Source organism: Euphorbia lathyris, chromosome 1 (assembly GCF_963576675.1).
Source record: "Euphorbia lathyris chromosome 1, ddEupLath1.1, whole genome shotgun sequence".
Classification (NCBI taxonomy): Eukaryota; Viridiplantae; Streptophyta; class Magnoliopsida; order Malpighiales; family Euphorbiaceae; genus Euphorbia; species Euphorbia lathyris.
In genome coordinates, this window is record NC_088910.1 from 11,803,938 (window position 1) to 11,818,127 (window position 14,190).

Below are 14,190 nucleotides of genomic sequence, written 5' to 3' on the forward strand. Positions count from 1 at the left end.
TTGGTGAGCAACGTCAGAAATCGACATTTGATTCCAATCGGAACTCTAATTGAAAAGGGCTTGTTCTTATCCAACTTCTACAACTCTAATCTGACTAGATGAAGGTTAGAAGACCTACTAGAGATCAGAGGACAACCTAATAACTATAAATAGGAGCTTTTACAATGTAATTATGAGAAGGAATTAGCTTAGTTCTTAAATTAGCTTAGTCATAACTTAGTTTTGCTTTCCATTTTCACATACTTTGATTTGTATTTCGCTTTACCTTAGTTTAGATTATTGTTTTTGTTCCATTATTAGTTTAGCTTAAGCAAACTTTGACATTAATTTGTTTTCACCTCTTATTCTTAAGTTTAGTTCATTTAATTCGAGTTTCCTCTAAGGGCCTTTGCCAATCTGTATGCTTTTGCATTCTCCTCTCTGAAGATATGTGATATCTATCAAGTGGTTCCCTTTTATAGGTTTATTAGCCTTTTTTTTTACCTCATCCATGTATTTTAATATAATTGGGTCTTTAGTGACATCTTTTATTGATCTTATTCATTATCAGACTATAGTCACTGAAAATATGTACTACATCTTGCCCCATTTCCTTAAAGAGCTACAATCCTTGAATCATAGCTTCATACTTTGACTTATTGTTGTTAGGGGAGAATTACATCTTTATTTCACATGTCATTCAAATCTTGGTTGGACCTTTAATAGCAATTCCCACTCTGATGCCTTTGAGGGAAGAAACACAATTAGTGTACATTTCCCATCTTTCGATTTCCTTATGCTCTTTTGAGTATTAGGAGATGAATTCATCAACGACATCTTCCAACATTTGAATTTTCAATGATGGTTAGATCTCATACCTGTCACTCCAAGTTGCCACCATTGCCTTCTTGCTGTTCTTCTTTTCCTTCCTCAAGGTAGGACAGCTTGATTTGATATGGCTAGTTTGATGACATTCAAAGCATGTGATGAGCTTTGAGCTGTCCTTCTTGTACTTGCTGTCGCTGGACTCAGCTTTGTACTTATCAAACTTCTTGTAAGGCTTCTTGGAATATTTATCATTCTTTCTGAACAGCCTTTTCATTTTTCTAGTGAACATGGCCATTTCTTCATCGTCTGTTGAGCTCCCATCAGTGGAGTCAGTTTTCATGACAAGAGACTTTTGCTTCTTATCCTCAGACTTCTCCTTCACCTCAAAGTTCTTCATTGAGATCTCATGGGTTAGCAGAGATCCAATGAGTTCATCATACTTGTAGGTGGTCAAGTCTTGAGCTTCCTCAACAACAGTTTTCTTGGCTTGCCAGCTTTTGGGAAGACTCCTCAGTATCTTCTTGACTTGCTCTTCCTCAGTAAAGATCTTGCCAAGTCTTTTGAGCTCGTTGATTATGTTTGTGAATCCTGAGTTCATTTCAGAGATTCCTTCATCATCATTCATTTCAAACAACTCGTATAACCTCATGTGCTGGTTCACCTTAGATTCCTTAACTTTGTTGGTTCCTTCATAGGTGACCTCCAGTTTCTTCTAGATTTCCTGTGCTGACTCACAACCTGAAATTTTATTGTACTCTGCAGCATCTAACGCACAGTGAAGCATGTTTATAGCCGAAGCATGATTTTGTAGCTTCTTGAGGTCATCTTCTGTCCACTTAGCCTCAACTTTAACAACCGTTTGGCCATCAACAGTTTCAACATGAACAAATGGGCCTTGGACTATAGAAAGCCATGCACTCATATTTGTTGCCTGAATGAAGTTTTTCATTCTGTTCTTCCAAAAGGTGTAGTTAGACTCGAAGAACAGTGGAGACCGAGTGATGGACAGCCCCTCAGGAAGAATCTGAGTTGTCTGATTTCCTGGGAGGAAACGAGTGCTGTTCTCAGCCATTGTGGGGATCAGCTCAAGATAGTTGTATCTTGTTCAGTGAGCTGTTAATCTCTAATACCACTTGTTGGTCCCGTGTAATGTGATAAGATTAGTTCCAAGGGGGGGGGGGATAGGAACTATTCAAAAAATTTGTATGTTAAGACTGACTTCTTTTCTTTAAGAAAAGGTTTACACATCAGTGCTGAGTAGTTTAAGACACAAGCTTAGTCAACTAGTGACTAAGTCTGTTTCTTTTCTTGAGTCAGGAGATAGCACTTGAGTCTATTCCTGAACCCAGCTTCTCGGTGCACTTAACTCAGCGTGAGTTCGTTACTTAGTCAGTTTTATAGCAAGCAATATATAAAGGATTTAAGGGTTAGAAATATGTTACTCAGCAGACATATCCTGGTTCGGCCTCTCCTCCTACGTCCAGTCCACGGAACTCGATCTGAGCTTTTTGAATCCTCTACTGAGCTCTTTAAAGGTAGAGCACAAAACTTTTTACAACAGAAGCTGAGTATACAAGAGTACCTTCCTCTATTCCTCTACTCACTCCTATTACTACTGCTGAGTACTATAACCGAGTACTCAGCTTCTCCTTTATATACTTCTAGAAATGATAAGTGTTTGTCCTAAACAACAATTGTTAAGACACTTTAGATGAATAAGATCACTCTAGACTTTTACACAAGATTGGAATTGGTGTAAGATTTGCTTTGCTTTTCTCACGGAACTTCAAATAACAATTTGGTCAGCATTTCGACTTGATTGAAGATCTGCATCGAATGAAGCATTTGAGAGGCCTATTTATAGTGACACTTGATGCACCGGTGATTTCGAATTTCGAAATAACCGTTGGAGGGAAACGGCTTCCTGTCGCTTTCACTCAGTACGTGCTCAGTGTCCTCGGCTAATGAGATTCTTGTATCTTCTGTCTACGGCAGTACTCGGCAGCTTTTCGTCAGATGGAACAGAATGTTTCCACATTTATGGTAAAGTCTTCCAGACAGCTTTCTGCGTCTTCTGAGCTTTACCCAAAGTAGAAATACTTTGTCTCTAAGTTTGTTCTGTTCTGCCGCTGACCTGACTACCTTGTCGCTCAACTCAGTAGCTTCGTCTTGAAGCCATTTAGATGAAGGCTTCTTGATCCTTCTTCATGCTGGGCTGGCGTTTTACTCAGTACGACTGCGTTTTGTCTTCCTGGACCGTGAGGTCTTGATCTGTCGACTTGGGCTTGACTTCCTCTTGTGGGCCTTTAGGCTTTTTATCTTAAAGTCTTATAAATCAAATAACTCAACATTGAACAAACACATTAGTGTGAATAAATCAAAGCATTTAAATTTAATGTGTTAGAATATTTTTTTTATCATTCACATAAATAATTTTGTCAAATCAAAATCGTGTGGAAAGGTGTTTCAACATGTTTCATGGGCCACCTTCTAGTTGCCCCATTACACGGCTAATCTATTACTAGTTAGAATCTGTAAGGCCAAATGTCTTAGAGAAATATTCTTGTTTGAGCCGTATAAGAAGGGTCGTCCCATAATAATGTTATATGTTGATAGTATATTCATTATGGTGAACTCACAATCACCATTCCAAATCACGTCCGCATCACTAAATTAGCACTCCAACATGTTTAGGCTCACACTGGGGCCGAATGTCCTATAAGATCTATCAACAAAACATGTACTAACTCACCACTGATTGGATCTACTTAGTAGCTTGTTGAAATAACTACAGATAATCACATTTATAGAGCTTCCATTGTCAACTAGAATCCTCTTAACCTTGTATCCCTATACTAATGTTGTAAGGACTAAGATGTCTGCATAGGGATAGGATATGAGGTCAGCCAAAAAGAATGAGTGGTTTCAGACATAATACCTTAAGGTGGTAAGAGAGTTAGATCCCAAGCTACGCGCCTTTTTTTTATGGAGGTTTAAAATCTACCATGTCCATTTGTTGTCATGTTTATTCCTCATTATGTTCATTTGGGATTTGACCGAACTTCCCCTACAGCAAACATGTGCCTTATTTTGGTGTTCGCCTTTCCTTTTTAGCAGGAACACTGAGTAGGACTTTAGGATGTAACCTTCCCAATGCGTCACCATCCACTAAGATTTGCATCGTCATAGTGGTGGTGATATGAGGGATTTCCGCCTCCTTTCGTAGTTGAGACACTAATTTGTCCAACATCATACATAAGGTGTTTGCATCTTATAATTTCCCCTTTAGCTTTAGTTTTCTAAAGGAATTTGTCAATGGATTCTGTAGAAGGAGTATCCTTAGGAAGGATGCTAGAGTCGCCTTGAGTCATAAATCCTCAATAAGCACCTCCTTCCTATCCTTCTCGGAACCACCATTAATAACTTTCGTCACTAGAGCAAATGCATGCATGAGGAAATCTCGGCTCCACGCTAAGCACAACAGTGATTTCCTGAAAAATAAGGGAGGTATCAACTGTGCGGTGTAGACGCTCTGATGCCAAAGTCAATATGACTCTTACGAATAATGAAAGCAATTGGAGCATACAAGGAGATTCCTTTAAACCTTCTTTATAGGATGTCATTTTTCTATTGGAGAATTGTTGTCTCAATAGAAACCCTCCACGTAAATCACATTTCTTTGGTTGTGTTCACACTAACCCCTTTTAGATGCATGTCTTATGAACTTCATTTTTGGTTAATCATTTGAAGCCAAGACACGCGACCTTTACTTGAATCCTAATCATACATGGACATTCGTCCATCGGTCTTTACCCGAATCTTAGCCACGTGAACTTGAGGCATACAAGTACATTTGTAGCCATTATTTAAATCTTTGACATGCAGTCATATGACATGCACATATCTTTCTATTAGCTTTTATTTGCATTTTCATTAGGGATGACAATGGGTACTGTACCCGCGGGTACCCGACACTACCCGGTTCTAATGGGACTATCCATACCCTGTATAAAATAGTATGGGACGGGTATGAGATCAAAATCATTACTCGTTAGAGTAATGTGACGAGTATGGGAATACCCCCAAGGGTACCCAGTACCCGTCATAACTTTTTTATATATTAATAAATATCATTGTTATTTAGATGTAAGACGTGGGATTTGAACCCCAACTTTTTGTTTTTCAACCATTGAGTGATACCACTAAACTACTTTATTCTTATTAATCAAGGTTCAATTTGTTCAAGGTTTAGATAGATAATTTATTAAATTTGTAATATTTTTTGTTTTATTTATTGATTCTTAATGGGTAAGCGTATCTGCAGGTACCGCGAATTAAATGAGACGGATATAAGATTCACAAAGTATACTCGTTAGAGTAATAGGACGGATACAAGTAATTCAAAAATAAAAGGATAAGGGTTTGAGATTGACATTACCAACGGATATCCTACCCGTTGCCATCCCTAATTCTCGTTGATGCTTTCCAAACATCCGGCTCAAATATCTCTTGGAAGCTTCGAGGATAACATCTACCTGATATCAAATAGAATTCGAAAGCATGAGATCTCAAATTAAAAAGTAAAAAAAAATGTCTAAGCATTTGTTTGGGAGTTTGGAAGTTAATGGAAGCGAGAGTTAAATGAGGTAATAGAAAGGGAATTGAAGTGATGGAAATGAAAATTAAAAATTAACCTTGTTTAGAAGTTTATAGGATGTAAATGAGGTTAAATTTTTAACTTCGTTTGAGAATTTAAATATGGAGGGGAATGAAAATTAAATTTACTCTGCAGAATAAGAAATTTTAAAAAATTTACGTTACTCCCATTAATCCCCAATTTGGAGGTTTGAGTTTGGAGGTTTGAGGAAGTAAACATTTAACTTCATTAACTTTCATTTACTCTCAAAAAATAACTCTCAAATAAAATTAACTTAATAATTAACCTTCCATTACCCCCATTTACTCCGGTTAATCTTGTCCCAAACAAGGGCTAATTTGAATGAAATTTTGTCTAATTCATTGTTGAAACGACACAGGAAAAGACAAAACGACATAGCAGTAAGAACAAGAAGCATAAGCCTCTCAATTTCAACCACCGAATCCCTTTCGAATTCTCTCTTCTGCAAAAGCACCCATTCCTCTTCCCTCCCTACTCTCTTTTCCTAATTCCACTCTGTGGATGATTATGGTAACAGTTTTAACTTGTTTATAATTCATCAAACGATACATCTCGTTGCGTATGCTTCCACTGGAGAGTAGAGATCTTCTTTAGTTTCGGAGTGAAGGGTTTAATTAGTTTTTCTGAATTTCAGTTCTGCTTATTTGTCTTTTCTGAATGATTTTTACTTCTCGAATTAGTGATTTAGAGAAAGTTTGTTGATATGGAAAGTGGAATTTTTACTCAAGCGGCTGGCGATAGCTCTACAGGTTGGTATTACTCTCTATTGTTCTGTTTGTTCTTTTTTCTTTGTTCGCTCCTCGGTTACGATATTGGATTTCATAGATTTCAGGATTTATTCTATTCGCTTAATTTGATGTATTGCTTTTTGTTATTAATGTCGAATGGTGGATTAATATTTCATTATTTTGCATTATTTTTTTTTGGCTAATTTCAGTGTGTTCTAGTTGATTAAGTTCCAATTTGGCAAATTACGATAGTTTTAAGGCTTAATTTTGTTTGATTAATCAGTTGTAATTGGTCTTTTTGACTTGATTTGTTTCATGTTTGCAGATTCTCTCTTATTTGATGCATCTCAATATGCCTTCTTTGGTAACGATCATGTCCAGGAAGTTGAGTTAGGGGATTTGGAGGAGGAAGAAGAGGAATTTCCTGGTGCGGAGTTTGATGAGGAGGAGGTTCTAATTGGTGGACAAGAGGTTAAACCTTTTCTTTAATATGTGGCTTTTTCCTTTATCTTTCCGGGTACATATGTTAGTAAGGCTGTCAGTTTCAAACACGACAACACAATTTATGGAGATAATCTGCTTAACACGACCTGTTCACATGATTACCGTGTTTGTATCATTTATATCATATATAATCATGCAAAATATATAGATCACATTAACGATTATGACAAGTTAACCCGTTTGAATTGATACCGCCGTTTGTCAGAGATGTGGATCGGTTTGTAGAGCTTATATTATGTAATTTCATGATTCTATGATCATAATTGATGCACAACTGACTTCTTTTTAAACTTCTATTTTGTGGAATCATGGGTTATCAAATGAGGCGTGCCTCAGGAGCTAGGCTCTAGGCATGTTGCTTGAGAAGCCAAAAGGCACGATCTGTTCAAGAGGCGCTTGATTGATTGCGCGTTTCTGAGCCTAGCGTCTTGCCGGAGGCGTGCCTTGGTGCAATTTTATTAGACATAAGTGTTTTTTAGGGTTCCAAGTTAAAATGTGTCAGAAATATCGCAAAGTTTCATGAGTGATGACTATGGCTTATGGAAACTTTAGTTTTGATGAAAAGTAGTTATTAGACTATTAGTTAATTAACTTAGGATGTGGTTGAACTTTAATCTTTAGATTTAAAATTTATTATTATGATTATGAAAGAGTTAGTAGTTAATTTGGAATTTATTTCATTCTAGAATTTATGATTAAGATTATGGATGATTGAATATGACTTAGTATTTGACTATTTATTGTATTTTAGAATATAACTGTTGTTATTTATGATTATGTATATTATTTTTTGAATTAAGGGGCAAAATGGCCAGTTTATCCCTAATCGAAGTTTAGGTATCAACTCAGCCCTTGAGTTGGCAAAAATTGACAAATTAGCCCAAAAGCAATCAGTTTTAATACCTAAACGTTTGTCAAATTTGGGCTAATTTGTCAAGTTTTGCCAACTTCGGGACTTAGTTGATACCTAAACTTCGATTTGAGCTAAAGCGATCCTGCCCCCAACTTCAGGGGCCATTTTGTCCCTTAATTCATTATTTTTATTTAGTTCACCTTGTGTCGCTCAGTCACGTGCCTGTGCCTTGCGCCTAGGCTCCAGGACCCCTTGGCCCCTATTTGTGCGTCTTTAATAACTATGCCAGAAACGTGATGCTGTAAGTATTTCTGATGGTCTAACTAATTGTTCTTTCTTATTTTTAGGGAGAGGCTGTAAGGTCTCTATCAGGTATTGATGATCTTGCACATACGTTTTCGAAGGTTAGTACACTAGTTGCTGATAATGTCAAGTATAAAGTTAATCATTTTTCCTTCTAGTTTATGGCTATGTATCATTTATCTAATTGTTGTTGCAAATAATAGAGAACGATAGATTACTACCTCAAACATCACTTTCCGATATGCCGAAAAGTCATCTGCAGTGTAGCCAAAGATTAGAAATGTTAGATCATGCTTGGTTGTTTGCTAATATATGCTTGATTTTGTTCTTGTGCAGTTGAACAAGGATGTAGGCCAGCCAATAAACGAGGGGACAATAAATTATGGAGAAACTAGAGAATGTAAGTGTGGGAATTTCATGAATTTGGATTTTTATTGAAATGTAACTAAGCCACAAGCTTATAGGTCTTTCTCCTTGCATGCACTCGTCATCACTTTAGATTATGTTACATGGAAACACAAACGGAAACCAGGACACAATATCTATAGAAATTATAGGAGATGGCAATGTGTACATAATAAAACTAATATGTGTATAAAAGGGTGGCCCGGTGCACTAGGGTCCCCGCTATGCGAGGGTAAGGGGAGGGGTCCCACCACAAGGGTGTACTGGGGCAAGCCTTCCCTTGCCAATTTTGGCAAGAGGCCGCTCCTATAACTCGAACACGTGACCTCTCGGTCACACGACAACAACGTTTACCATTGGGCCTTTTTTACTTTCAGTTTGGCTTTTCGACCTGGGGGAGAAAGCCTCTGTGAAATATTCCCTGTCTCTGTAGTTCTTTTTTCGGCGAATCCTTCATCTGACGCCTCATTTGGTCTAGAAAATAACCTCAGGCCCGGGGTAGTTCCTCTTTCTGCGCCAAGGCTCGTCCTCTAAAACTAATATGTGTATATCTATAAAAAAAACATTTAAATTATAAGAATGTAATTTTAATGGTTATTTGTATATACATTAAAAAAAATTACATAATAGAGGGGAAACGAGATTTTTTCATTGTAAAAGCTTATGAGGTAGAAAATATTAGAGATTTACTGAACATGTGATTAACATTGATCCATTTCTGAAAACATATTATATTCTAGGAAATGAGTTTCCAATTTTTTCTAGGTAAAAAGTATCCCGAGGATCTTGATCTTTTATTTTTTGGTGGATTAAGCCCTTGATCTTTTATTTGGACACATTAGTCCCCTGGTAGGACCAAAAAAGTTGATATTTTAACATAAAACTCGGGTAACTAACTGTTATTCATCTCATTTGCATTCTGAATTTGTATTTTTATCAGTTCGAATGCAGTTTTTGATGTGCATAATGTGGCTATAGGGAAACCATAAAAACCTTATTTCGAACCGTATAAAATATAATTTCAGACACAAATAAAATGAATACCATCTTTTTAAGTGAATTAGATGTTCACAATTAACCAATTTGGCAAGTAAGTGCTTAATGTGACAAAAAAATAAATGATCAGGGGGCTAATGTGTCCAAATAAAAGATCAAGGGCTTAATGCACCAAAAAATAAAAGGTCAGGGACCTTAGAATGCTTTTTTCCTTTTTTAAAATTAGGGAAACGTGACCTGGAACATTTCATGAAAGCTTCCAAGAGTTTCAGTTTCTGTTCAACATAGCTTCCCGATATAATATGCTTTCTTTTGGCCACATTATTACCTCCCTGTGCTATGACTATAATTTATAGTAGTGTATCTCGTAGCTATAGTTAATGCATCTTGCTACCTTGGTGACTGTCATGTAATACATATAGGTTTTATGGAGCTCGTAGGTTCAAAAGATTCACAATTAAGTATACTGTGTCTTGGTGTATTTAGAATTGGAACAAAAATAGTTTTCGTCAGTATTGTTAGTTTAATATCGTAGAAGTGTGCGACAATATTTCTGTATTTCAATCCATCTGGCAGACCTTATAATTTGTAGCTTGGAGCCTGAAGGTGAATTTGAAAACACTGCTTACTCTTTTTTTTTTTTTTTGCTTCATTGGGATATTTATCGGGTAATGTTATGCAATAAGGTAGTGGCATATCTCTGGATGTGGAGACTCTTATAAATTGTTGACAGATTTTGTGCATAATGATATTTATACTGCATAAAAATGTTGAGTAAAATACATATATCGGCCCTCAACTGTATTGCTACTAACATTATGGCCCCTAAACTTCATTTTGTGTCAATTTTTTAAATGGAATTTTGTTGATTTGGACGTTTTTTTAAACTTGATTTGGACTTCAATGTTTTAGTAATGTAAAGTTCAAGGAGTTTTATGTCACAAAATGAAGTTTGGGGGTCATAATATTAGTAGCTCTATAATTGAGGGGCCATTAATATATTTTACCCTTAAAATGATGATATTTCTTATATTCTTCTAGTTTTATGCTTAATATTGTAATAAAGCAATTGGTTCCATCTTATAAAACTTTTAGTTCACATAGTTTTGGACTTCACCTCGAGAAATGAATAATGAGAAGTTTATGTATGATATTTTCTTCCAGTTTCATCTACTGGTCAATGGGCACCGCACCCGAATGCTCCTAACTGGCTGGATCAACAGCGGCTAATCAACTTTGGAGGTATTGAGGATGCCCAAAGGCGGTCCATGCCGCCATATACTTCTCAAAGAACATCATACTTAGAGCAGCCAGAACACCATGGGCGTTTCTCCAGTGAACCAATTCCTGTGCCGAAGTCTTCATTTGCATCGTATCCGCCCCCTGGTGAACAATCTTCACCAAACAAAAGTCATTTAGATGTTCCATATCTTGGTGGTGGCTCCCAAATGGCGATACCTTCACCTAACCTCTCTCCCTTTTCTAGTCAGTTTCAGTTAACAAGTTTACGTCATGGCTCACCGCATTTTGGTGGAAATGCATCTCAGTATCCTGTTGGTTTATCTCCAAATAATCAGTCGCCGAACCAGTGGGTTAACCGTATGGGCTTGTACCCTGGAGATTATCCTAACCGTTCAAGTAATATGTTACAGCAACAACCACCTCATCAGAATGGTTTAATGCCTCCGCACTTGCTGCCGCACCAGCAGCATAGACTGCAGTATCCAGTTCAGCCACAGTTGCGCCATTTATCGAGTATGGAGTCTCAGCTACTTAATCCTCATCTTTCTGCATCTCCTCCCATGATGAGCAAGTTCGAAGCAGTGCTTGGCCCAGGCGATGTTAGAGATCAAAGACCAAGAGGAGCTGTGAATGGTAGAGAAAATTGGCAATATTCTCAACAGGGCTTCGACATGTATGGTCAGAGGTTCAACAGTGCCAGGCATCGATTCAGATCAAAATACATGACAGCTTATGAACTTGAGGGTATTCACAGAGCACAGCTTGCTGCAGTTCACACTAGTGACCCGTACGTGGAGGACTACTATAACCAGGCTTGTCTTGCTAAGAAATCAAGTGGGGCACAGCTCAAACATCATTTCTGCCCGATTCATGTGCGAGATATTCCTCCCCATGCACGTGCTAACACTGAGCCACATGCTTTTCTCCAGGTTGATGCTCTTGGTAGAGTTCCTTTTTCTTCAATCCGTAGACCCCGACCACTTCTTGAGGTTGATCCTCCAAATGTATCGAATAGTGATGTTACTGATCAGAAAGTTCCTCAGAAACCCTTAGACCAGGAGCCATTACTTGCAGCTAGAGTGGCAATTGAAGATGGTTTTTGCCTTCTTCTTGATGTAGATGATATTGATCGTTTTCTGGTATTCAATCAGCACCAAGACGGTGGCGGCCAGTTGAGACGCAGGAGGCAGGTCTTGTTGGAAGACCTTGCGACATCTCTGCAATTGGTTGACCCTCTTGGAAACAATGGACATGGAGTTGGACTTGCTCCAAATGATGATCTCGTGTTCTTACGATTAGTATCTCTACCCAAGGGACGGAAGCTTCTCGCATGGTACCTTCAGCGCCTTCCTCCAGGTAGTGACATATTGCGAATAGTCTGTATGGCTATTTTTCGTCATTTGAGAATTCTCTTTGGAGATCTCCCTTCTGATCCCAGAACTGTAGAAGCTACAAATATCCTTGCACGGGTTGTATCATCATGTGCCCGCCGAATGGATGTTGTTTCACTCAGTGCTTGTCTTGCAGCAGTTGTTTGTTCCTCAGAACAGCCTCTGCTTCGACCCCTTGGGAGCTTTGCCGGAAATGGAGCTTCTCTTATCTTAATATCTGTTCTTGAGCGAGCAGCCGAATTGCTGAGCCAGCATAATTCGCCTAATCAATCTATTTGGAAGGCCTCATTTGATCAGTTTTTCGGGTTGCTCATGAAATATTGCATGAATAAATACGATAGCATTATGCAGTCTTCTCTGCCAGATCCATCTGAAGCTATTAAGGACGAACTACCAATGGAGCTCTTGCGTGCAAGCATTCCCCACACAAATGACTTTCAAAAGAAGATGCTATTCGATCTCTCCCAGCGTTCCATAGTCGGTCAAGATGGTGATAACGGCAATTGCACAAATACAGTATTGGTAAAGTCTTGATTCTTATACCAGAAGGTAAAATTTTGAGGCAGCATCCCAGCTCTATGTGCTTTCTTGTGGCTTAACTTGCCCCGAGTTCTGTAACTCGAATCATCAAACTCGCGTTGATTGTCGGCTCTAAGGCCATCACCGGAAAAATTATAAGAATTGGTGCTTTTTGGAGAAGAATTTTGCAGTTGCAGGGAAAAATTCCTAGAAATCCATTACAGATTATGAGGAGAATAGAGTTTTACTTTGATTCAGTATGTTTTAGGAAATAGAACGAACTACTTCAGTTTTAACTAGTTCTTGATTCTTCTTTTTCATCTTCATTTGTATCTGAGAATGAATTTATTGTTATTTTGGTTTTTAATTCACTATTCTCTTCCGTAAATTGCGTCTAAGTTTTTGGCATTCGTTTCAGGAAGTTGTTGCGCTAACGGATCTACAATGGGGGCACTTGCCCCACTGAGATCTAGGAATTTATAAAACTGTGTAATTTATGATTTGCAGATTTTGCCCCCAATTTTTTAAATTTTCGATTTTTTTTTTATTTTTTATTTTTGTAAATTGCATTATTAATAATTGAAATTCAAGAATAATAAATAATTGAAGTTTTTTTGTAAGTTGTGTTGTAGTGTTGATTGAAGTTTTTGTGTAAATTGAGTTATTAATTATTGGGATTTAAGGATGGTTATTGAAATTCGAGGATGATAATGGAAGTTTGTATGTAAGTTGTGTGATGATTATTGAAATTCGAGGATGATAATTGAAGTTTTTATGTAAGTTGTGTTATGAGGATGATAATTGAAGTTTTTATGTAAGTTGTAGTTTTTATGTAAGTTGTAGTTTTGAGTATTGAAATTCAACGATGATAATTGAAGCTTTTATGTAAGTTGTGTTTGCTTCCACTAAGGTTAAGGTAAAAATCTAGATCCGTCTGTGGCGCTATAGATATTTTCTTTTAATAAACTCACCAAGTTTTACATTTGATTTCAATAAAATCATTTCGATAAATTTTTGTATAAAAGTTTGGGTCAAAGTATAAAAATAAACCTTGTGATTACACCTATTTTCGTTCAGCACCTTTATGGTTTAAAAATTTACAAAGTTATTAATCAATAAGGTATTAGTTTGTAAATTTTTAAACCACAAGGGTACCAATCGAAAACAGGTGTAACCACAATGTTCATTTTTGTATGTTTCTCCATATGTAATTATTTAAGAGAGAATAAACATGTTTAATTGTTTTTTCTTCTCTATATATATTTAGTTAATTAATTTAAAACACTAAAACTAAAAGTAGTATGTATTTTTTTTATTTTTTTATTTTTTTGTTTCAAAAAAAAAGTATGTATTTTATTTCGGTTCGGTTTTGGACCGAACCAAAAACCAAACTAGCTTAAAAATTAAAACCGAATCGAATCAAAATATAATTTGGTTTGGTTTGTTCCGGTTTTTTCGGTCTTTGGGTTTTCGGTTCAGATCTGCTCATCTCTACTTGTAAATCATTTATTACTCCCTACATTTTCACTAAAAATACTGTTTAATCCTTTGTCAATCAATCCCATTTTACAACACATACTATTTTTTCAATTTGTATGTAGAATACACAGATTGTGACCAGAAATGCATTCAGTATAAAGGGCAGCCCGGTGCACTACGCATCCCCGCTAAGCGAGGGTTCAGAAAAGAGTCCCACCATAAGGATGTATAGGGGGTAAACCTTCCCCTACCAATTTGTTTGGCAAGAGGCCGCTCCTAAGACTC

General features: G+C 37.0%; 1 protein-coding gene across 2 annotated transcripts; it reads left to right on the top strand.

The window, feature by feature from the left end:
* The first annotated feature begins 5,880 nt into the window (after window positions 1–5,880).
* LOC136221812 (protein PAT1 homolog) lies at window positions 5,881–12,946 on the top strand. Of its 2 annotated transcripts, XM_066009251.1 has the most exons (6): window positions 5,881–5,995; window positions 6,166–6,234; window positions 6,539–6,684; window positions 7,918–7,974; window positions 8,210–8,273; window positions 10,439–12,946. In XM_066009251.1, the coding sequence occupies exons 2-6, from the start codon at window positions 6,189–6,191 to the stop codon at window positions 12,439–12,441; spliced, it is 2,316 nt and encodes a 771-aa protein (XP_065865323.1). In that variant the 5' UTR covers window positions 5,881–5,995; window positions 6,166–6,188; the 3' UTR covers window positions 12,442–12,946. The 2 variants fall into 2 exon arrangements, with proteins under 2 accessions (XP_065865323.1, XP_065865313.1); XM_066009241.1 differs by having other exon boundaries at window positions 5,897–6,234.
* Window positions 12,947–14,190: the final 1,244 nt, after the last annotated feature.